This window comes from Pelodiscus sinensis, chromosome 2 (assembly GCF_049634645.1).
Source record: "Pelodiscus sinensis isolate JC-2024 chromosome 2, ASM4963464v1, whole genome shotgun sequence".
Classification (NCBI taxonomy): domain Eukaryota; kingdom Metazoa; phylum Chordata; order Testudines; family Trionychidae; genus Pelodiscus; species Pelodiscus sinensis.
The window spans coordinates 170,251,058-170,272,936 of NC_134712.1; the positions used below are offsets into that span (position 1 = coordinate 170,251,058).

General features: G+C 42.4%; 1 protein-coding gene across 2 annotated transcripts in view; it reads left to right on the forward strand.

Moving 5' to 3' along the window:
* DPY19L1 (dpy-19 like C-mannosyltransferase 1) overlaps positions 1-21,879 on the forward strand; it is a 128,000-nt gene that overhangs the window by 12,982 nt on the left and 93,139 nt on the right. For both annotated transcript variants that reach the window (XM_006124052.3, XM_006124053.3), the window contains exons 6-7: positions 5,981-6,101; positions 8,910-9,003. In XM_006124052.3, coding sequence (XP_006124114.2) covers positions 5,981-6,101; positions 8,910-9,003 — 215 coding nt within the window. The remainder of the gene's footprint in view (positions 1-5,980; positions 6,102-8,909; positions 9,004-21,879) is intronic.

A 21,879-nucleotide genomic window follows, 5' to 3' on the forward strand; every position in this document is an offset into this window, starting at 1 on the left:
GTAGTGACAGATGGCAGAACAAGGAGCAATGGTCTCAAGTTGTGGTGAGAGAGATCCAGGTTGGATATTAGGAAAAAGTATTTCACTAGGAGGGTGGTGAAGCACTGGAATGGGTTACCTAGGGAAGTAGTGGAGTCTCCATCCCTAGAGGTGTTTAAGTCTTAGTTTGACAAAGCCCTGGCCGGGTTGATTTAGTTGGACTTGGTCCTGCCTAGAGCAGGGGGCTGGACTTGATGACCTTCTGAGGTCTCTTCCAGTTTTATGATTCTATGATTCTATGAACAGTTTAGTATCGTCCGCAAACTTTGCCACCTCATTGCTTACCTCTTTCTCTAGATTGTTTGAGTAAGTTGAATAGGATTGGTCCTAGGACTGACCCTTGGGGAACACCACTAGTTACCCCTCACCATTCTGAAAATTTACCATTTATTCCTATCCTTTGTTTCCTGTCTTTTAACCAGTTCTCAGTCCATGAAAGGATCTTCCCTCTTATCCCATGATGATTTAATTTACATAAGAGCCTTTGCTGAGGGCCTTGTCAAAGGCTTTCTGGAAATCTAAGTACAGGCAGTCCCCGACTTACGCGGATCCGACTTACGTCAGATCCGCAGTTACGAACGGGGCTGCCCCAGAGTACACGGACTGCGGGACCTCGCGGTCCTGCCGCCTGTGTACTCTGGGGCTTTCTCTGCGTCTCCCTGGTCTGCAGACCAGGAAGACGCAGAGCAAAGCCGCGGAGGGGCTCGGGAGGGGGGGGGCGGGGCTCGGGCAAAGCCGCAGGGGGGGGGGGGGGCTTGGGCAGCGGGGTACCCCAGGCGCGCCTGGGCTGCTCCGCTGCCGGCTTCCCCGAGGCTTTGCAAAGCCGCGGGGGAAGCCGGCAGCGGGACAGCCCAGACGCCCCGCGGCTGTCCCGCTGCCGGCGTCCTCAGAGGCTTTGCTCCCCGTCTCCCTGGTCTGCTGGTCTCCAGCAGACCAGGGAGACTGGGAGCAAAGCCGCGGAGGACCCAGGCAGCGGGACCGCGGTGCGTCTCGGTCCGCCGCCCGTGTCTTCCTGGTCTGCTGGGGGGGGGGGGGGGCGCAGCTAGTATGCCCCCCCCCCCCCCAGCAGACTAGGCTTTTCTCCAGACGCCTGTGGAAGAGCAGCTGGGGTGCTGCCGGTTGGTCCCGCAGCGCCGCTCTGGGCGCTACTGGTCCAACCCAGCAGCACCCCAGCTGCTCTGGTCCTGATTCAGCTGCTGCTGGTCAGTTTCAGCAGCGGCTGAATCAGGACGCCTGGGGCAGAGCACCCCAGCTGCTCTGCCCCAGGTGTCCTGATTTAGCCGCTGCTGAAACTGACCAGCGCTGACTACAGGAAGCCCGAGGCAGAGTTGCTCTGCCCCGGGCTTCCTGGAATCAGCTGCTGATCAGTTTCAGCAGCAGCTGACTTGGGGACGCTTGGGGTTCTTAAGTTGATTCTGTATGTAAGTCAGAACTGGCGGTCAGTTTCAGCAGCGGCTGAATCTGGACGCCAGTTCTGACTTACATACAGATTCAACTTAAGAACAAACCTACAGTCCTTATCTTGTACGTAACCCGGGGACTGCCTGTATACTATATCTACTGGATCCCCCCTGTTTACATGTTTAACCCCTTTAAAGAACTCTAATAGATTAGTAAGACATGATTTCCCTTTACAGAAATGATGTTGACTTTTGCCCAACAAATGATGTTTTTCTATGTGTCTGACAATTTTATTTTTTACTATTGTTTCAACTAATTTGCCTGGTACTGACATTAGATTTATTGGCTGATAATTGCCAGGGTCGCCTCTAGAGCCCTTTTTAAATATTGGCATTATGTTAGCTGTCTTCCAGTCCTTGAGTACAGAAGCTGATATAAAGGATAGGTTACAAACCACAGTTAATAGTTCTGTAACTTCACATCTGAGTTCTTTCAGAACCCTTGGGTGAATGCCATCTGGTCCCAGTGATTTGTTACTGTTACGTTTTTCTATTTGTTCCAAAATCTCCTCTAATGACACTTCAATCTGGGACAGTTCCTCAGATTCATCACCCACAAAGGATGGTGCAGGTTTGGGAATCTCCCTAACATCCACAGCCGTGAAGACTGAAGCAAAGAAATCATTTAGTCTCTCTGCAATGACTTTATCGTTTTTAAGTGCTGCTTTTGTATCTCGATCTTCCAGGGGGCCCACTGGTTGTTTAGCAGGCTTCCTGCTTCTAATGTACTTAAAAAACATTTTGCTGTTATTTTTTGAGTTTTTGGCTAGCTGTTCCTCAATCTTTTTTGGCTTTTCTTTTTGCATTTTTACACTTAATTTGACAGTGTTTATGTTCCTTTTCCACTTTTAAAAAGATGCCTTTTTATCGCTCACTGCTTCTTTTACGTGGTTGTTAAGCCACAGTGGCTCTTTATGTCTCTTATTATGTGTTTTTTTTAAATTTAGGGTATACATTTAAGTTGGAGCTCTATTATGGTGTCTTTAAAAAGTTTCCATGCAGCTTCAGGGATTTTACTCGAGTCACTGTACTTTTTAATTTCTTTTTAACTTCCTCATTTTTGTGTAATTCCCCTTTTTGAAATTAAATGCCAGAGTGTTGGACTGCTGAGGTGTTCTTCCCACCACAGAAATGTTAAATGTTGTTATATTATGGTTACTATTCTCAAGCGGTCCTGTAATAGTTACCTCCTGGACCAGATCCTGCGCTCCAGTCAGGACTAAATCGAGAATTGCCTTTCCCCTTGTGGGTTCCTGTACCAGCTGCTCTAAGAAGCAGTCATTTAAGTCATTGAGGAATTTTAATTCTGCATTTCATCCTGAGGTGATACGTACCCAGTCAATTTGGGGATAATTGAAATCCCCCATTATTATTGAATTTATTTTGATAGACTCTCTAATCTCCCTTAGCATTTCAACATCACTATCACTGTCCTGGTCAGGTGGTCAATAATATATCCCTACTATTATATTATTATTACAGCATGGAATTACTATCTATAGTGATTCTATGGAACATGTTGATTCATTTAAGATTTTTACTTCATTTGATTCTACATTATCCTTCACATATAGTGCCACTCCGCCACCTGCACGACCTAGTCTGTCCTTCCGATATATTTTATATCCCGGTATGATTGTGTCCACTGATTGTCCTCATTCTACCAGGTTTCTGTGATGCCTATTATATCAATATCCCCCTTTTAATACGAGGTACTCTAGTTCACCTATCTTATTATTTAGACTTCTAGGATTTGTGTGGAAGCACTTTAAAAAATTGCCACTGTTTATTTGTCTGCCCTTCCCTGATGTATTAGATTCTTGTATATGTGATTGTTTCTTCTCTGATCTGGCCCATACTTTATCAGCTCCCCCCCTCTCTTTCTTACTAAAACCTAGAGAATCTCCATCAATGGACTCTCCTCTAAGAGAAGTCTCCGTGTGATCCATGTGCTCCTCTGCACCAATCGGCTTTTCCCCATCTCTTAGTTTAAAAACTGCTCTACGACTTTTTTAATGTTTAGTGCCAGCAGTCTGGATCCACCTTGGTTAAGGTGGAGTCCATCCTTCCTGTATAGGCTCCCCCTCTTCCAAAAGTGTCCCCAGTTCCTAATAAATCTAAACCCCCTCTTCCCATCACCATCATTTCATCCACGCATTGAGACTCTGAAGTTCTGCCTGCTTACCTGGCCCTGCGCATAGAACAGAAAGCATTTCTGAGAGTGCCGCCATAGAAGTCCTGAATTTCAGTCTCCTTTCTAGCAGACGAAATTTGGCCTCCAGGACATCTCTTACCCTTCCCTACATCGTTGGTACCCACATGTATCATGACCACCAGCTCCTCCCCAGCACTATACATAAGTCTATTTAGATGCCTTGAAAGATCCGCAACCTTTACACCAGGCAGGCAAGTTACCATGCGGTTCTCCCGGTCATCACAAACCCAACTATCTATGTTTCTAACAATCAAATCATCCACTACTAGCACCTTCCTAACAACTGATGTTTCCTCTTTCCAGAGAGGTATCCTCACCAAGTGTGTTTGAGAATCTTAGCTGTAGTATTGGAGTGTATAGCTGCATTCAGTAATATTAACTCATAACTCACTTCATGGCAAAAGAATATTTGTCTCTCTTTAAGGTCTGGTCAATCATTTAGTCAGTTTGAGAGATGTTGGAGTTGGTAGCTAAGAAATCTAATTCCCGCAAGCCTCAGATTTCTGCAAGGAGGACTGAAAAAGGGAAACATTCTTTTTAAGAACTTAAGTTGATTTGTTTCTTCTGGTGCTGCTTCTGTTTCTGACAAAAGAAGAGGCGTTATAAAAGGGACAGCTGTGCTGAAATCCTGTCCCCACTGAAGGTAATGGCAGAAGTCCCATTCACTTCAACGGGGCCAGAATTCATTCTGTAAGTTGAACTTTCTTCAGCCTACTTCCCGTGTTAAGTCACAATTCTCATTGCTTGGAACTTTAATTATGAGTGTGCCTGACACTTTTGAAGTTTATAATTGGCTTCTCTAGTCAATTTAGATGTTCTCTTTGATGGCAGTTGAATGAATGCTGGCCTTGTGATTAATGGTCACTAGTGATTAAAGCAGAGGTCTGAGTGGTGAGTAGTCTAGATTCCATTGTAGGTTTAGCCACACTTTCTAGCTTGTCTTGACTTTTGTGCCTTAAGTTTCTATCTGTAAAATGGGGATAATACTATTTTCTCTCTTTCAGGACTGTTGATCCTTAATTCACTCTTGCTAGTAAAAATACACTAAAATCTTTGGATGGAAGGCAATGCTATGGAAGTGTAGTATTATGTCAAATTCTTAGGTCTTTACAAAAACAAATTCCAAATCACACTCTAAAAATGAGTTTGAGTAAAAAGGGAATAAAAATTGACTACAGAACTCAGTATTGTCCATTACTACTATTATTATTCTGGCCATGACAAGAGGTAGCCTTATCCTGTTCTCTTTTTTACTTAATATTATTTATGGATCACTATGTAATTCTGTCTGAATATTTTCTCTAAAGAGATGTCTGTTTCATGTTCATCATCTTTCTATATCAGGTTTCTGGGAGTGTTCCAGTCAGATGCATTTGATTTTGTATTAAAGGCGTATGAATAGGGTATTTGGGTACTTTGTTGTCTGACAGCTTCTTCTATGCATGCTGTTCCAACTTTGTGGGCAAAATTTGGGACTATCAGAGAGACATCTGTTAGTTAGTTCATAGAGCCACTTCCATTAAAACTGTTCAAGAGTACCAGTTCCTATGTGATTCAAACTACAGTGGTCCTCACTCAGGGATACGTATACTCCTGAATGTATGAAGAGGTCTTCTTGGGGGCAGGGGAAGGAGGGCAGGTACATCAATTAATCTAGATTATTTGCCTAATTTTACTATAGGCTGCATAGCATAGAAAGCATTTAGCAAACTAAAATGTCATGGACTATATATAAACTAAAATGTCATATGGATGAGGACTTGTTTATACTGCTCTATAGACTAGGGATTTAAAATCCCATTTAATTAATTAGTAAACCAGTAAAACTTGAACTGATAAAATGGGGGTAGGGGCTGTTTCTGACCCCATGCTGAGTTGCTGGCAGCTCCTCTCCTCCCCTTCTTCCCCCTCCCCCCCCAGTTGCTTCTGCTCCTCTTCTCTCCACCCGGTGTGAGGCTGCTGACTTTGAGCCCTCCTGAAAGGGGTACATTTAGTTTGGAAAAGTTGAGAACCACTGCCATAGGTTGATAAGTATATAGACTTCTGCTGTTAAGTTGCTATAGTGTTAAGGCTATTGCTGAGCAATTGCCTTATGTTAGGTGTTCAGTGTGGATCATTGCCAGAATGATTAATTTTATAGAAATGTAGAGCTTTTGAAACACTTTCTAAGAGCCAGGAACTAGAAAAATGCCATGAAAGGTTGCTTTAGGTATTGAGATAATCTCTAAATCTAAGTTCCTACTGTCAAATCCTGTTTTCTACACAGGTGGTCCTAGCCAGCTGGTACCGAATATACACCGGGATAATGGGTTTTATTGGTCTTCAAACCAAGACTTGCTGGACTGTAAACAGAGGAGAAGGGCTTAGTCCTGTTGAAAGCTGTGAAGGCAAGTTTTTTCCTAGTATATTCTTGTTCTGCATATACAGTAAAAGCTATTTTCTGGCATTTTGTGGGACTAGAGGGTGCTAGTTAGTCAAATATTCTGTTTAATTTAGAGTTAATTGGAATAAGTGTGGAAGAGTCCTGGCTCTGGGCTGGGGAGATGAGGTGTGGGAGGGTTTTGGTTGCTGGATTCTGACTAGGGATGTTAAATATTGGTTAATTGAATAGTCAATTAACCTCATGAATTCTTATCGGTTAGTCAACTATTCTATAGTCCCTGGGCAGCCCCTGTCGGGCAGGGCAGGGGAGAGGAAGGGGTCTGAACTCCTGGACCGGCATGAGCTGGAACTGAGCTAGGCTGCCTGCCTGCTTGGCTCTCATACACTTGAAATGCAGAGCCTTAGTGGGGGTAGATCCAGGATGCTGTGCAACCTGTGACTAAGCTGTGCTGCTGGCCTGCCTAAAAAATTTACTGGCAAGGGGTGGGGGGGAAATGCGTGTAGTCTATAGTGTTAACCTATAAGCTTTTGCTTATTGGTTAATCAACTATACTATTACCTACCTAATCCTGACAGCACTCACCACTGGCACCTCTTTGCCAGTGGGGATGTGTCCCTGCTGCCCCTAGTCAGAGGCACAGCTAGGAGCTGCACGTTGTCTCTGCTGTCTGGCACTGCCCTCACAGTTCTCATTGGCTGGGAGCTATAGGCAAAAGGAGCTAAAGAGCCAATGCTTGAGGTGGGCTGGGGTAGTACACAGAGTCCCTGTGGCTGTTCCTTCACCTACAGGGATATGTCACTGCTTCCAGGGAGCCAGGTAGAGAGCCTTCCTGCCTTGCACCAACTGCACTTTCCAAGAAGACCAGAAGTGCTGATTTATAGAGCTTTCCAACTGGTGAAGTGCTGGATGAAATCACTTTTACTGTATTTTGGGAATAGTAGTGTTAATGTGGGTTAATCACTGATTCGCTTTCATTTAGTTAAGTCTATGGTTTTTTTTTTAGCATATTTTGCAACATGGTGTATGAAACTTGAAAAAAAGAGATTTTTGTACTATGCCTACTAGAGGTAGAGCACAGAACTTTTGCAGCCTGAGTGGTAAGGACAAAGGGTTTATCCTCACATCAGTGCTAGCTAGAGCTATAACTTGAATATGGGCCCTAACCTAAGTCATGTCCATGTGCAAAAATGTCAAGCCTTTTGATGAGCATGAGTTGGAAGTTGCAATACTGCTGGCAGTGGAGTTAGTAATGTAATAGGCATACAGCAGTTCAAATTATAATTCTACAGCTGTTAACCAAATTAGACTGTGTTTAAGTGGCAAATTAGGCTAGTTTAAGTAGCAAACTCAAGTGTACTAACTCGAGCAACTGTGGTAGTGGAGACCTAAAGCTTTTAAAAAAAAAAAAAAAAAAAAAAAAGCTTTTTTGAGCCCTCCCTCTCTTGGATAGCTCTGAGGTCCAGAGTGGCCCCAGCATAATTTAAACAAGTCATCAGGGTTGTATAAGTAAGGCAGCTCTGTTAGGCTGCTGTCAGGGTGATGGTGCTACTCAAATATCTGCAGTGCTGGGCTCCTGCCCTGTATATTCCATACACGAGAGCTTGTGAGGGATACAGCTGTCTTCCACAGTAACTTGCACTGGGGCCATCCTCCACTGGGGATAATCTGGATCTTTTGTCCAGTTTAAATGGCTGGAATTGATGAGAGGATCTTCCATTTAATCTTTAATTCTCAGAACTTGGGCATGACAAACTGCTGTTTCAGACGTGGAGGAATGTGCTTGATAATGTGTGATAAAGCTTTTTATAATACCTTAAGTAGAAAAGATGTTTTGTGAAACAATTTCATTTTGTCACTTAAAATATAGCTTTTTTTCTAAATTTCAACTAAGCAGCATAAACAAGATTAATATTTAATTATTTTAAAAAAAAAATCTTTATGGAACAGACTTTAAAAATCCAGTTTTACCTTATGAGCTATATGTAAAATAATTGTAAAGGTTAAAACATTTGTATAGTAATAGAATAAAAAGTTAATGTTTTAGTTTGAATTGTAATGCTAGTTATGTATACTGTTTATTTCACAAACTAGATAATTGTTACTTCGCATAATCTAAACTTAACCCCACAGGTATACTGCCTTCCTTTTTAACTTGTTTACTGTGAGCTTTACTTGAAACATCAGCTTTCATAAAACTTTGTAAATATATTGTGGGTTCTTTCATGTATGTACTGTTTATGTTGAGACATCTGATTAATTTCTTCTGTAATTATTTTAATACTTCATTATTCTTAACTATACCTCCCCCCCCCCATGAGAACTCCATAAGAGTTTACTTTTTATCTTAGTCAAAAGCAAGGAATTTTGAATTATTCTCCTGACTACTTTCAGACATAGTATGTTGATGTTTATCAGGACTTATATATATGCCGGTCCATTGGTTTCAGAGAGATTCCCTCCAATGGTTTTAGCATTTGGAGAATGTCTACTGGCTGGGTATCATATTTTTCTTGCCAGCCCCTATGTATTGAACATGGCTCTTTCTTTTCCCACCATAGGGGTATATTAGAGCTCACTTTTTGTTTATGAATGCCTTGAGACTGCATTTGTTTCACACACTTTTTGGTAATGCATTCCTCTTATCTACTCTGTTAGCTTGTCGATATCAAAATATATATATTTTTTCTATATAGCATGTTATCTTCATATATATACCATGCTAGTCTGACTTTGTTGCTAGAATAGCTACCCATTTAAAATTTGTCGTCTTAGTTTTTTTGTCAATATCTGTATGTTAATTGCTGTTTCTTAGGATTGGGAGACCCTGCTTCCTTTTATGTCGCTATGATCTTTCTTTTAAATGGAGTAATGATGTCATTGTTCTTCATATATGGCACATACCTAAGGTAAGACAATTGAGCAGCAAGTAATTTCAATGGTAATAAGTATTGTTGTTTTTATTTAAATTATGTTTGTAAACATTTTAATTTATGTAAAATGGGTTTCTTGGGATACTCAAGGGAAGCAATTTGTTTTGGAATATTGTTGACAAGTTGGTATTAAATATACAGTTTTTGTATCATATTGGAGAATAAAAGTAAGCAAATATGAGAAGATTAACATTTGGAAATCAGTAAGCCGGATAAGTATCCATCTTCAATAACATTGGATGCCATGACCTCAATTATTAGTGTGACATTTTCTTTTTAAATGTAGATGTTCAATTATGCCTCTAAGCAAACCTGAGGTTTTATAATGCTTTGGCTGCTGCAACAGTGCCTTTGAACTTAAGCTTCTTAGCTAAAAATCTAAAGATTAAGGGTTTTTTTCCTTCTCAGTTGGGGCAATCTTAATGAAATAACGTTGCATATGTTTCCTCCTGTTGTGAATTTCTATGTTTATTTACAGCATCAGTACTCAGTTCAAGATCTACTTGGTTACACTTCTGTTTTTCTGTTGAACGTGAATTAATTCCCTTTATTCTCATAAGCCTGTGGTCTGCCAAACAAAAAGCAGACAATGGATGCAGTACTACACTTCTCTGCTCCTTGATTTTTCTCCCTCCTCTTTCTTCTCATAGACTTTAAGGTCAGAAGGGACCATTATGATCATCTAGTCTGACCTCCTGCACAATGCAGGCTACAGAATCTTACCCACTCACTCCTAGAATAATCCTCTCACCTATATCTCAGATACTGAAGTCCTCAAATGATGGTTTGAAGGCCCCAAGATGCAGAGAATCCTCTAGCAAGTGATCCGTGCCCCATGCTACAGAGGAAGGCGAAAAACCTCCAGGGCCTCTGCCAATCTACCCTGGAGGAAAATTCTTTCTCGACCCCAAATATGGTGATCAGCTGAACCCTGAGCATGTGGGCAAGACTCACCAGCCAGACACCCAGGAAAAAGTTCTCTATAGTAACTCCTATCATCCCACCATTGGCCTATTTACCACCAATAGTGAAAGATCAATTAGTTGCCAAGATCATGTTATCCCATCAAACAATCCCCTTCATAAACCTATCTAGCTTAATCTTGAAGCCAGATAGGTCTTTTGCCCCCACTACTTCCCTTGGAAGGCTGTTCCAGAACTTCACTTCTCTAATGGTTAGAAATCTTCGTCTAATTTTGAATCTAAACTTCCTGATAGCCAGTTTATATCCATTTGTTCTTGTGTCCACATTGATATTGAACTTAAATAATTCCTCTCCCTCCCTGGTATTTATCCCTCTAATATATTTAAAGAGAGCAATCATGTCTCCCCTCAGCCTTCTTTTGGTTAAGGTAAACAAGCCAAGTTCCTTGAGTCTCCTTTCATAAGACAGGTTTTCCATTCCTTGAATCATCCTATTGGCCCTTCTTTGTACCCGTTCCAGTTTGAATTCATCCTTCTTAAACATGGGAGACCAGAACTGCACATAGTATTCCAAATGAGGTCTCACCAATGCCTTGTATAATGGCACTAACACCTCCTTATCTCTACTGGAATTACCTCACCTAATGCAGCCCAGGACCGTATTAGCCTTTTTCATGGCCATGTCACATTGGTGGCTCATAGTCATCCTGTGATCAACCAGGACTCAGAGATCCTTGTCCTCTTCTGTCACTTCCAACTGATGTGTCCCCAGCTTATAACTAAAATTCTTGTTCTGAATCCCTACGTTCATAACCTTATACTTCTCACTATTAAATTTCATCCTATTACTATTACTCCAATTTAGAGGAAGATCTGGATGATCTTGTATGATATCCTGATCCTTTACTGAATTGGCAATACCTCCCAACTTTGTGTCATCCGCAGACTTTATTAGCACACTCCCGCTATTGGTGCCAAGGTCAGTATCCTTCTGTACTCTTCTGTATATGGACTGGTGGTATAGAGAGAATGACTTGTTACATTTTGGACACTCCCAACTGCAAATAGCTGTAATGAAGAACAACACTGGGCGAGGGGAAGAAACTGAATAAAGTAGTGAAAATGGGAAGTTGCCTAGTCCAGCTAACTAGTGTCAGGGGTGATACTTAATGTCCTGTTCTGTAGTGGGATTATTTTGTGTGTATATTTGATATTCTACTGGGTAAATGCAGCAAGTTCTGAGGTAACATAACTTTTATGTAAAATGGAGGCTGTCAGGTAGAGGATGCTGCAGAATGTTATTCAAGTTCTTAGTATTTTGTGTCTTACGTTGGGCTGTGCTGGTATACATTTTCAAATTAGATATCTCGTACCACATTTTTTTAAAAATGTAAACACAAGCCACCTGCAGTTCAAGTATATACAAAAGTTTAGATCTTTGAAATCAAAGGTAAGATAGGTAATATCTCTTACGGGGCCAAGTGCTGTTTTTGAGCTTCACAGAGCTGATCTTCTGGACTTCCTTCCTGTAAAGAGGAAGGTAGTATATCATCAGTGTAAAAATAATGGCAGAGAGAAAATAGTATTCTTTTTTTTCCCTTTCCTGAAAAGCTGTATAATTAAAACTGATGAAAGGAGTTTTAAAAACTCACCCTCTCTCTGATCAACCAACCAATGTAATTCATTACTACAAGATACGGAAGTCAGGAGTTTGGTAGGATTAGACATTATATTGTGTATGTGAGCACTCATGCTCTCATATATAAAAAAGATTAAAGATGCCTTGAAACAAGAGGGTTTAACCATCTTATTCACAAACCAAGTAGCTGCTGAAGTTTGTGAGGACTTCATAGCAAGTGATTCCATAAAGGGTTTTCTTATGTGTTCCCTTCAACTACTTGTTTGTTGCCTATTTTTAAAAACAGGAAAATGGATTAGATAAACAATTGGTAATCCTAGTATGGCTATCAATCTTGGCTGCCTAGAGATTGAGGGATCTTAGATAGTTCCATGAGATGTGAAAAAAATCAAAAGGCAGAATGGCCATTTTGAAGGGATTTAGAATCAGGTGTGCACTAATAACTTTTAATGGACCACCTTCTGTTTGAGATGAGCTTTCAAGCTACACAATGCTGCTATTCATGTCTGTGAGGCATGAAAGCTAGTGTCTCTCACCAACAGAAGTTGGTCCATTAAAAAGATATCACCACCTCCACCTTGTCTATCCTGTACACATGGCCAGGGCTTGACAATCTATGTAATCTCCTCGCCACGGACGAGTAGATTACAACCTGGAAGAGCCAGGTTCGGGCGATCTGCGCATGGCAGATCGCTGGACAGCACAGCTGGCAAACGGGGCTCACTGCGGCTCGGCAAGCCCTGCACATGGCTACAACTACACTGCATAGAATCAGGTCAGTAGTTTTGGTTAATAACTTAGGGTATGTCTGCACTACAGCGCTAATTCGAACTAACTTAGTTCGAATTAGTTAGTTAGAATTAGCTTAGTTCGAATTAACGCATCCAGACTAAAAAACTAGCTCTAATTAGCGTTTTGCTAATTCGAACTAGCATGTCCACACAGAGTGGACCCTGAACCAGGGTTAAGGATGGCCGGAAGCAGTGCCGGCAGGGCATCAGAGGAGGACTTAGAGCATGGAGCTGCTGTCTCAGGCTAGCCGAGGGCTGTGCTTAAAGGGACCCGACCCCCACCCCGGACAGACAGTTCTCAGGGGTGCCCCGCTTGCAAAGCAGTCCTGGCTTGGATTGCCCGGAGTACCCACACTGGGCACATCACAGCACTCGACCATCAGATCGGCTGCACTTGCCGCAGGCTGCCATCTGGGGAGAGGGGGCAATTGGGGGGCTGCAGGAGAGGTTCCACCACCAGAAGCCCGCAGAGCCATCCCAGTCCTCCCTATCGGGGGCTCGTACCCCATTCCTCCCTCACCTTCTTCCACTTACCCCTCCCTAACCCCCCTTCCTGATGTACAAAATAAAGGACAATTGTGGTCAAAAATAGAATCTCTCTTTATTGAACAAAACTCGGGGAGACTGGGAAAAGGAGGTGGGAGAGGGGAAGAGAGAGGGTGGGAGAGGGGAGGGCAACTACAATGATGAGGGGTTTGGAACAGGTCCCATATGAAGAGAGGCTAAAGAGACTGGGACTTTTCAGCTTAGAAAAGAGGAGACGGAGGGGGGATATGATAGAGGTCTATAAAAGCATGAGTGGGGTGGAGAGGGTGTATACAAGAAAAGTTCTTCATTAGTTCCCATAATAGAAGGACTAGAGGACACCAAAGGAAAGGAATGGGTAGCAGGCTTCAAACTAGTAACAGAAAGTTGTTCTTCACAAAGCAAAGAGTCAACCTGTGGAACTCCTTGCTGCAGGAGGCTGTGAAGGCTAGAACTAGAACAGCGTTTAAAGAGAAGTGAGATCAATTCATGGAGGTTGGGTCCACGGAGTGGTATTAGCCAGGGGGTAGGAGTGGTGTCCCTGGCCTCTTTTTGTGGAAGGCTGGAGAGGGATGGCATGAGACAAATGGCTTGGTCACTGTCTTTGGTCCATCCCCTCCAGGGTCCCTAGGGTTGGCCGCTGTCGGCAGACAGGCTACTGGGCTAGATGGATCTTTGGTCTGACCCAGTACGGCCATTGTAAGCTCAGGGCTCAGGGTCAGGGGTCTCAGTGGACCACCTTGATTTTCATGCACACCTGCTCCTGGGTGGCCAGGCTGGCAGCTCTCCTGCCCTAGACGGCCACTTTCCTGTGCCTAGTGCAGAGGTCATGGACAAGGTCCACGATGTCTGCACTGGACCAGGCGGGTGCCCGCCTCTTGCTGCCCTGTGCAAGCTTCTGGGAGCCGCCAGCCTGGTCCTGGGAAGAGGAGGAGGGCTGAGGGGCATCAGGTGGCTGGCTCGAGCCGTGCCAGGTGCAGGGTCTGCTGGCTGGGTGCTGGCAGGCTTGCACCTGGCACGGGCATTGTAGCCAGCCCGTGCCACTTTAAGGGGTCTGGGGCCGGGAGGGGGGCAATAGAGTTTCCCTGGTGTTGGCCAGAGTGGCCACCAGGGAAAGCTGGGGAGGGCTAGCCTCCCACTAGTTCGAATTAAGGGGCTACACAGCCCTTAATTCGAACTAGGAAGTTCGAACTAGGCTTAGTCCTCGTACAATGAGGTTTACCTAGTTCGAACTAAGCGCTCCGCTAGTTCGAATTAAGTTCGAACTAGCGGAGCGCTAGTGTAGCGCCTATCAAAGTTTATTCGATCTAACGTCCTGTCAGCCGACGGTCAGGGCAGTGAGTCCCTTATGACCGGCTGAAGTTCTTTTAAATTGTGCTTGGTTCTGTTACAGCAACTGAAGGAGTCGGGTTAAAGCTTAAACAGTTACTATTTTATTGTTACAGGGTAAACTTAGTTGTTAAATGCTACTGCTGTGTTACAGATAACATAGCCACTACAAAGGACAGGACAGAAATTACACTAATACGTCACTTACAGGTACCATGAAACCCTTTTGGTTCTCTGAGCTCTTATTAAATGCATGCAAAATATACATAGCAGGTATATATTCTCACCCCTGCGTTCCAGACTTGGCGTGGCCAGCGTCTTTCTCTCAATCCCTCGGGAAGAAGTAGGGCGAGGTTGGGCATCCCACAGACCTTGGGAGACAATCAATACCTGCCAGCAGGTATAGATGATTGGAGCTCAAATGGGGTGGGCTGCTGAACCTCTTTTATACTCCTTGGGTCATGTAGGCTTCTTCCTGGGCTCAAGTGGCCAATTAGGAAAAATGGCTTTGAATGCCAAGTTTCCCACGAAGGGTGCAAAGCATAATTTACACCTGGGAAAATGCAGACAATGGGCACCTCTGGTATGTGATGGGCGAAGATTCCTCTCCTGGGACAGTGCAGGCGTGTCAATTACTGGTACTAGCCATCAGGGCGACGGGAGGCCCCGGGTCGTCAGCTAGCCCATTTATTGTCTGGTTTCTGTTTATGGTAGAGTCAGGGACAGGCAGCACACCTGCATTCCCAGGGCATCAAAGGCTGACTGCCTTTCTCTTGCTCTCTGGGGGCGGGGAACAAGATGGGGTTCGTGGAAAAACAAGATGGGGTTTGTGTCTGGCTACACGTCCGTTAGTTCGAATTAACTTTGTAGTGTAGACATACCCTTATAGATGAAGTGAGAGCAAGAATCATAGAATACTAGGACTGGAAGGGACTGAGAGGTCATTGAGTCCAGTCCACTGCCTTCATGGCAGGACCAAATACTGTCTAGACTATTCCTGATAGACATTTATCTAACCTAGTCTTAAATATCTCCAGAGATGGGGATTCCACAACCTCCCTGGGCAATTTATTGCAGTGTCTGACTACCCTGACAGTTAGGAACATTTTCCTAATGTCCAACCTAAACCTCCCTTGCTGCAGTTTAAGCCCATTGCTTCTTGTTCTATCCTCAGAGGCCAAGATGAACAAGTTTTTCTCTCTCCTTATGACACCCTTTTAGACATCTGAAAACGGCTATCCTGCCCCCCCTCAGTCTTCTCTTCTAAACTAAACAAACCCAATTCTTTCAGCCTTTCTTCATAGGTCATGCTCTCTAGACCTTTAATCATTCTTGTTGCTCTTCTCTGGAACCTCTCCAATTTCTCCACATCTTTCTTGAAATGCCGTGCCCAGAACTGGACACAATACTCCAACTGCGGCCTAACTAGTGCAGAGTAGAGCGGAAGAATGACTTCTCGGGTCTTGATCACAACGCACCTGTTAATGCATCCCAGAATCATGTTTGCTTTTTTTGCAACAGCATCACACTGCTGACTCATATTCAGCTTGTTGTCCACTATAACCCCTAGATCCCTTTCTGCTGTACTCCTTCCTAGACAGTCGCTTCCCATTCTGTATATGTAAAACTGATTGTTCCTTCCTAAGGAGGAGCACTTTGTGTTTGTCTTTATTAAACTTCATCCTGTTTACCTCAGACCACTTCTCCAATTTTGAATTATGACCCTGTCCTCCAGAGCAGTTGCAACCCCTCCCAGCTTGGTATCATCTGCAAACTTAATTAGTGTACTTTCTATGCCAATATCTAAATCGTTGATGAAGATATTGAACAGAGCCAGTCCCAAAACAGACCCCTGTGGAACCCCACTTGTTATACCTTTCCAGCAGGATTGTGAACCATTAATAACTACTCTCTGAGTACGGTTATCCAGCCAGTTATGCACCCCACCTTATAGTAGCCCCATCTAAGTTGTATTTGCCTAGTTTATTGATGAGTATCATGCGAGACCGTATCAAATGCCTTACTAAAGTCTAGATATACCACATCCACCGCTTCTCCCTTATCCACAAGACTCACTATCCTATCACAGAAAGCTATCAGATTGGTTTGACACGATTTGTTCTTTACAATTCCATGCTGGCTGTTCCCTATCACCTTGTCACATTCTAAGTGTTTACAGAAGTTTTCCTTAATTACTTGCTCCATTATCTTCCCTGGCACAGAAGTTAAACTAACTGGTCTGTAGTTTCTTGTGTTGTTCTTATTTCCTTTTTTATAAATGGGCACTATATTTGCCCTTTTTCCAGTCTTCAGGAATCTCTTCTGTCTCCCATGATTTTCCAAAGATGATAGCTAGAGGCTCAGATACCTCCTTTATCAGCTCCTTGAGTATTCTAGGATGCATTTCATTAGGCCCTGGTGAATTGCAAGCATCTAAATTTTCTAGGTGATTTTTAACTTGTTCTTTTTTTATTTTATCTTCTAAACCTACCCTCTTCCCACTAGCATTTACTATGTCAGGCATTCCATCATCAGACTTCAGTTAAGACCGAAACAAAGAAGTCATTAAGCATCTCTGGCGTTTCCAAGTTTCCTGTTACTGTTTCCCCCTCCTCACTGAGCAATGGGCCTACCTTGTCCTTGGTCTTCCTCTTGCTTCTAATATATTTATAGAATGTAGTCTTGTTTCCTTTTATGCCTGTAGCTAGTTTGAGCTCATTTGTGCCTTTGCCTTTCTAATCTTGCCCCTGCATTCCTGTATTATTTGCCTATATTCATCCTTTGTAACTTGTCCTACTTTCCATTTTTTATATGACTCCTTTTTTATTTTTAGATCATGCAAGATCTCGTGGTTAAGCCAAGCCGGTCTTTTGCCATATTTTCTATCTTTCCGATGCAGCAGAATAGCTTGCTTTTGGGCCCTTAATAATGTCCCTTTGAAAAACTGCCAACTCTCTTCAGTTGTTTTTCCCCTCAGTCTTGATTCCCATGGGACCTTACCTATCAGCTCTCTGAGCTTACCAAAATCTGCCTTCCTGAAATCCATTGTCTCTATTTTGCTGTTCACCCTTCTATCCTTCCTTAGAATTGTGAGCTCCATGACTTCATGATCGCTTTCACCCAAGCTGCCTTCTACTTTCAAATTCTCAACCAGTTCCTCCCTATTTGTTAGGATCAAATCTAGAACAGCTTCTCCCCGGTAGCTTTTTCAACCTTCTGAAATAAAAAGTTGTCTCCAATGTAGTCCAAGAACTTATTGGATAGTCCGTGTCCCGCTGTGTTATTTTCCCAACATATATCTGGATTGTTGAAGTCCCCCATCACCACCAAATCTTGGGCTCTGGATGATATTGTTAGTTGTTTAAAAAAAGCCTCATCCACTTCTTCCACCTTGGCAGGTGGCCTGTAGTAGGCTCCTGGAACAGATCTGGAATAGAAATGGAACCGATTCGGAAATGCTTGAGCATCAGTGCCCCCTATGGGTCTGGAACTGTGAGTACTGGCTTGCTGGTGAGTCTGTGCAGCTTGTAGGCAGAAGGGGCAAATAGGGACGCTCTATGTGCTGGCTCCGCAGCTCCATTTGGCTGGAAAGCATGGCCAACAGGGGATGCTGCCTGTAGGTGCAGGCGGTGTGCACTGTAGAGAGCTATCTGTATGGGCCAGACATGATGGCTGGTTCTGGGAGCAGCACAAGCCAGGGGAGGCAGGGAGCTTGCCATAGTCTCACTGTATGCCTAACCGACAGCCTCATGAGGTAAATACTGCCTGGTCTGCAACCCAAATCTCTTTCCACACCTCAACTGTGTCATGTCAGAATCCTTTTCCCCACCTTCACTCCTTCCTAGAGCCTGTACCCTAACTTTGAACCTCCTTATGCCCCCCCAAGATCTCATCTGTACTGTTCTGCACCCTACCTCCTTGTCCCATCCCCAGTCCAACTAAAGTCCACCTCCCCCAACGAGCTGAAGCCTCCCACTGCAATCCTCTGCCCCAGCTATGACCTGGCTCCTGCACACCAAGCCCTTTGGCTCCAGTCCCACTCCCCTCTCATGCCAAGTACCACCCCAGAAACCCCTCCTGCACCTGAACCCCTCATTTCTGACCCCACACAAGAGCCTAGGGGAAGTCAGGAGCCTCTGCATTGAACCCCTGCTCCCAGGGGTCTGTGTATAGCCTACAACTGACTTTTTTTTTTTCTGTGGGGCAGTGGCTCCTGATTTTCAAAAAAGGTTCCCCACCTTGCTTTAAACTATAGCTTATTTTTATAATTAATTTATAATATTTTTTTAAATGTCTCTGTACTTCAGCATATTGTATCTGGGAAATCAAAATAGTAGTCCTTTCATTGCTCTCGTGCTAGCTCTGCTAGAGGTTATTTTAGTATATAACACGCAAAAATAAGATTTTCTAGTCACAGAAACTTGGAGTATGCAGCTTCTAGCTGAAGGGCTTATTTTTAAAATTCCTAAAAATACTTAATTTTTGTGCCCCGCTCTTCAAACACTAGTCCAGAATTTGGTCAAGATATCCACAGTTTTTGGAGTTGCTACCCCTCTTTTGTGTGCATGCGTGTGTGGTCCCCAATTTCAGGGGGGTAGCCGTGTAAGTCTGTAACTGGTAAAGCTTAAAAAAGCCAACAAATCGTCTTGCAGCACCTTAGAGACTAACAAAAAAAATATAGATGTTGGTATGAGCTTTTGTGAGCACAACCCGTTTCTTCAGATGAATGAAATTTAAGGGGATGGTCCAGTTTTTAAATAAATAGCACATAGAGGAGATGGGGGTGGGGGCAGGAGCAGGGAAGAGGAGGAAAAAGAAGGAAAAAGACTGGAAAAATTGTCAATAAGAGTGTCTATGCTAAATGAAGCTGATAATATTTATTACCCACTTTAAGGACCCTTGGTTTGGTTTCTTAAGTTATTAGGATGTGGAATGTAGTGGGCCATCCAGTCAATGTCTTTGTTTATGCTTCTGTTGTAGGAATCAGACTTGTAAATGAAATGGAGTTCTGTAGTTTCCTTGTCAAGATGGCTTTTGAAATTGGTTTGAAATAATACAGTGACTTTGAGATCCACTGATGAGTGCCTAGGCAAGTTAAAATGTTCACCAGCAGGTTTCCGTGTGTTGCCTTTTTGGATATTTTTGTTAACACCAAACTGCCAAGTTAGCCAAGTCTTAAGTATAACCTTCCTTCTCCTCCTCCAAGTAACCACCCCCAGCACTCTCCCTAAATAAACTCTAATAATTTTTTCTAAGAAAAGATTTTGCTTACCAGCAATTCTCTACTATTTTATACTTCAGTATTCTAAACCCTCTTCCCATATAGTAAGCTGTTTATATTCGCTAAAATACAGTACCTGTTAGTATTGCATACGTTGTGGGAGATTTTGTGACTATTTTAGCATCCTTTTGATTTGTTTAATCCTCCCAACAGAGTCGTACCTGGAACTCATTGCTTCTATATGACCTACAGTTTGAAGTGACTGCAGGAACTTTTGAGTGGTGTGGTGTTTTTTGTTTGTTTTGTTTAAACCCTAGCCATTTCTACTGAAGTTTTGTTAAACTGCATTATTTTATTGCTTTTTATTATATCAAAAATAAACTAGGATTAATTCTTTGGTCAGCTTAGAGTTTTTGTATTTTAAAATTTATACTGCACAACTTAACTTGTTAGCAGTTGTACAGAGTTTACAAACTAAAAACATAAAGGCTTTGTCTATACTTACCTGGAAGGTCGAATTAATGTACGCAACTCCAGGTACATTAATTGCATAGCTGGAGTGGGCGTGTCTTAATTTGACCTTCAGCACTGTCTCCACAGTGGGAGATTGATGGGAGCAAAAGCTCCCATCAACTTCACTTACTCCTTGTGAAATGAGTGCCGGTGTTGATTAGGGTACTCTCAGCATTTGATTTAGGGGTCTTTACTAGATTCACTAAATCAAACTCTGGAAGATAGAATGCCTCAGCATCGATCTTCTTGGTAGTGAAGATGTGGCCAAAGGAAATTACTTTTACAGTTCTTGAATACAGATCATACTTGAAATATTTAATATTTACAAAATTTTTCCAAGACTTAAGTCTATACTGTTGGCTATTTTTTCAGCTAGAAAACTTTTCATTTTTAAAACTAGCATTTTTTGAACTATTAAAGGACAAAATACTTTCAAAATAACTACTTGTTCTTGGGCAGGTTTTATATTCTTGTAACTTCAAAACTAATGTATATAGCACAAATTTAAAAAAACCCACATTACTCCAGAGCTAAACATTCCTGTCTCTTTTGACACCCGTGCTTATATTTCTGAATTACAAAATGTAAACAGTAATTTCTAGGAAAGTGAAGATCTTATTACTGTACAGCAACACAAGAGGGCACTGCTGTAGTATTTCTATTTCCAGAAAAACAGAATATGCGATCTAGCTTCTTAACACTATATTTTTTTTCCACATCAGATTATTATTTAGTCTGCTTTAATATCAGATTTAGTGCTAAAGTTTTAGGGTAACATTTTCCCACTTTAAAACAAATTTGTTTGGTCTTTAAATTTGTTCAAATGGTTTAACATGAAGATGATTTTTGACAAACAATACCAACCTAATAAAGTCACCGAATATGAACAATGTCAATATAGTGTTTGTTTGTAACCACTTCCAGATTGTTTGGGGGAAATAATAGCGGGAATATAGAGTAACAAAATCATACAGAAAAGCAACAAGCATTGGGACCAATCATGTGCCATTACATTCAGCTGGAGCCAACTCACATTGACTTAAGTGAAGCATGCCTAGGTTTTTGTCACCAAAAAAATTTGATCTGGGTATTACTACTAGCATAGTTCCTATTAATATAATATGTTCACATGTTAGTCAGGTTAGGAGGAAATTCAGTAATAAATGACTTTTGATTTTCTGGATGACAAATTTTTTGTTGTGTTTTTTTTTTTTTTTAACTTACCAAAGCTCTCAATGTTACAAAGTTATCAGGAGTCCATTTCAACACCTAAAAATAGGCGATATGGGGAGGGAGTGATTTTGGATCCTATGCTGCACTAAATGGGTCATGTTTCTCCCTAGGTTTTAATTGCTGAAGCTGGTTACCTTCACTCTGCTCCTCCTCTTCCACAGGTACAGGTTATCAGTGACCCAAAAGGAAGCTTTCCTTTTAGTTGAAACATTATGCTTGATCACACACAGTACTCCTTTTTTTTTTGACTATTTTTCGTTGGCCATTTTATATTGAAATATTTCTTAGTGTTCTGGTAAATCCTGCCAGTTTCCCTGAGATGTAGCAGATATGAGGAACGTTGTTCATGATACATAAGTGAACTACGTGTTGCACTGTGAGTATAGTTTCTCTTCAATTATGTTACTACACTTAAACCATTGGATTTAATTTAAGTTGAATTGCTTTGATGTAAAAGTTGAGCAGTGAATCAAGGCCTGACATACTTCTGTTGAACATATTAAACTCTTAGGCCAGGTCTACATTAGACCTGGAAGATCGGCTTAAGTTACATAATTCTAGCTATGTAGAATACGTACTTGGAGTCGTCTTATCTATAAAAAGGGGAATAAGAACAACCCAGGAAACTACAGACCGGTCAGTTTAACGTCTGTCCCAGGGAAGATAATGGAGCAGGTA